The following is a 1,441-nucleotide window of genomic DNA, read 5'->3' as shown; positions in this document are numbered from 1 at the left end:
CTGAAAGCCTAGCCACTATGGACTCCACCGTTACCTCTATCGAGCTCTCTGCTCCATCCGCTACCATGCTTCGCTCTAATTACGCCCTCCGAACAACCAACACTAGCGGAAATCGGGCTGTATACGGATCGGAGACTCAGATGGATGGCACTGGACCCAGAGATCGAAAACGAATGAAAACCTCCTCTTCTTCATCCTCTTCCAGAGGCGGATCTGGTGGAGTAATCGGACGGGCTGCGCCGTCTATGTCTTCCACATGCGGCAGCGAAGTATCGTCCGCGATGCCGGTCGTGATGGTGGACACTCAGGAGGTTGGAATCCGTCTGGTTCACGCACTTATGGCTTGCGCGGAAGCTGTGCAGCAAGAGAATTACAAGGCATCAGACGTTTTAGTCAAACAGATCTCGATGCTCGCCTCATCCCAAGGCGGCGCTATGCGGAAGGTCGCCGGATACTTCGCCCAGGCCCTCGCTCGCCGGATCTACCGCCTCAATCCACAGCAAGACTGCTCTCTGGACTCAGCTTTCTCCGACATCCTCCAGATGCACTTTTACGAGAGCTGCCCTTACCTAAAGTTCGCCCATTTTACCGCCAATCAAGCCATTCTAGAGGCCTTCGCAGGCCATCGTGCCGCAGGGTTCACGTCATTGATTTTAGCATGAAGCAGGGGATGCAATGGCCGGCACTGCTGCAGGCTCTCGCCCTTCGACCTGGCGGTCCTCCCTCTTTCCGCCTCACCGGAATTGGTCTTCCCCAACCGGATAACACCGACGCCCTGCAACAAGTCGGTTGGAAGCTCGCTCAGCTCGCAGACACCATCCACGTTGACTTCGAATACCGCGGGTTTGTCGCAAACAGCCTCGCCGACCTCGAACCTTACATGCTCGAGTCCCCACCTTCTGCCAACATCACCTCCGACGAACCTGAAGTCGTGGCTGTCAACTCGGTCTTCGAGCTCCACCGTCTGCTGGCTAAGCCTGCGTCCTTGGAAAAGGTCCTTGCTACAGTCCTCGCAGTGAAGCCGCGGATTGTGACCATCGTAGAGCAGGAAGCGAACCACAACACTGGTACGTTCATGGAGCGTTTTACCGAGGCACTGCATTTCTATTCCACGATGTTCGATTCACTGGAGGCCGGCGGCTTCGCCGAAGGTCATCAGGATCAGGTTATGTCCGAAGTATATCTCGGAAGGCAGATCTGCAACGTGGTGGCTTGCGAGGGGGCGGAGCGGACGGAGCGCCATGAAACACTTTCTCATTGGCGGGGAAGGATGGAAGGCGCTGGTTTTGAGCCCGTCCACCTCGGCTCTAACGCCTTTAAGCAGGCGAGCATGCTTCTTGCCCTCTTCACCGGCGGCGAAGGATACCGAGTGGAGGAGAAAGAAGGTTGCCTCACCCTCGGGTGGCATACTCGTCCCCTCATCGCCACGTCGGCTTGGGGG

The 1,441-nt window shown here is 57.0% G+C and overlaps 1 protein-coding gene across 1 annotated transcript in view; it reads left to right on the top strand.

The window, feature by feature from the left end:
* Positions 1-1,441, top strand: part of LOC110032118 (DELLA protein DWARF8-like) — a 2,449-nt gene that overhangs the window by 686 nt on the left and 322 nt on the right. The window contains 2 exon segments of the mRNA XM_020735637.1: positions 7-629; positions 632-1,441. Of these exon segments, the coding sequence (XP_020591296.1) occupies positions 7-629; positions 632-1,441 (1,433 nt within the window).

This window comes from Phalaenopsis equestris, unplaced genomic scaffold, assembly GCF_001263595.1.
Source record: "Phalaenopsis equestris unplaced genomic scaffold, ASM126359v1 Scaffold000878, whole genome shotgun sequence".
Lineage (NCBI taxonomy): Eukaryota > Viridiplantae > Streptophyta > Magnoliopsida > Asparagales > Orchidaceae > Phalaenopsis > Phalaenopsis equestris.
Note: the sequence above shows the minus strand (reverse complement) of the source record. Positions and strands in the feature narration are given on the sequence as shown.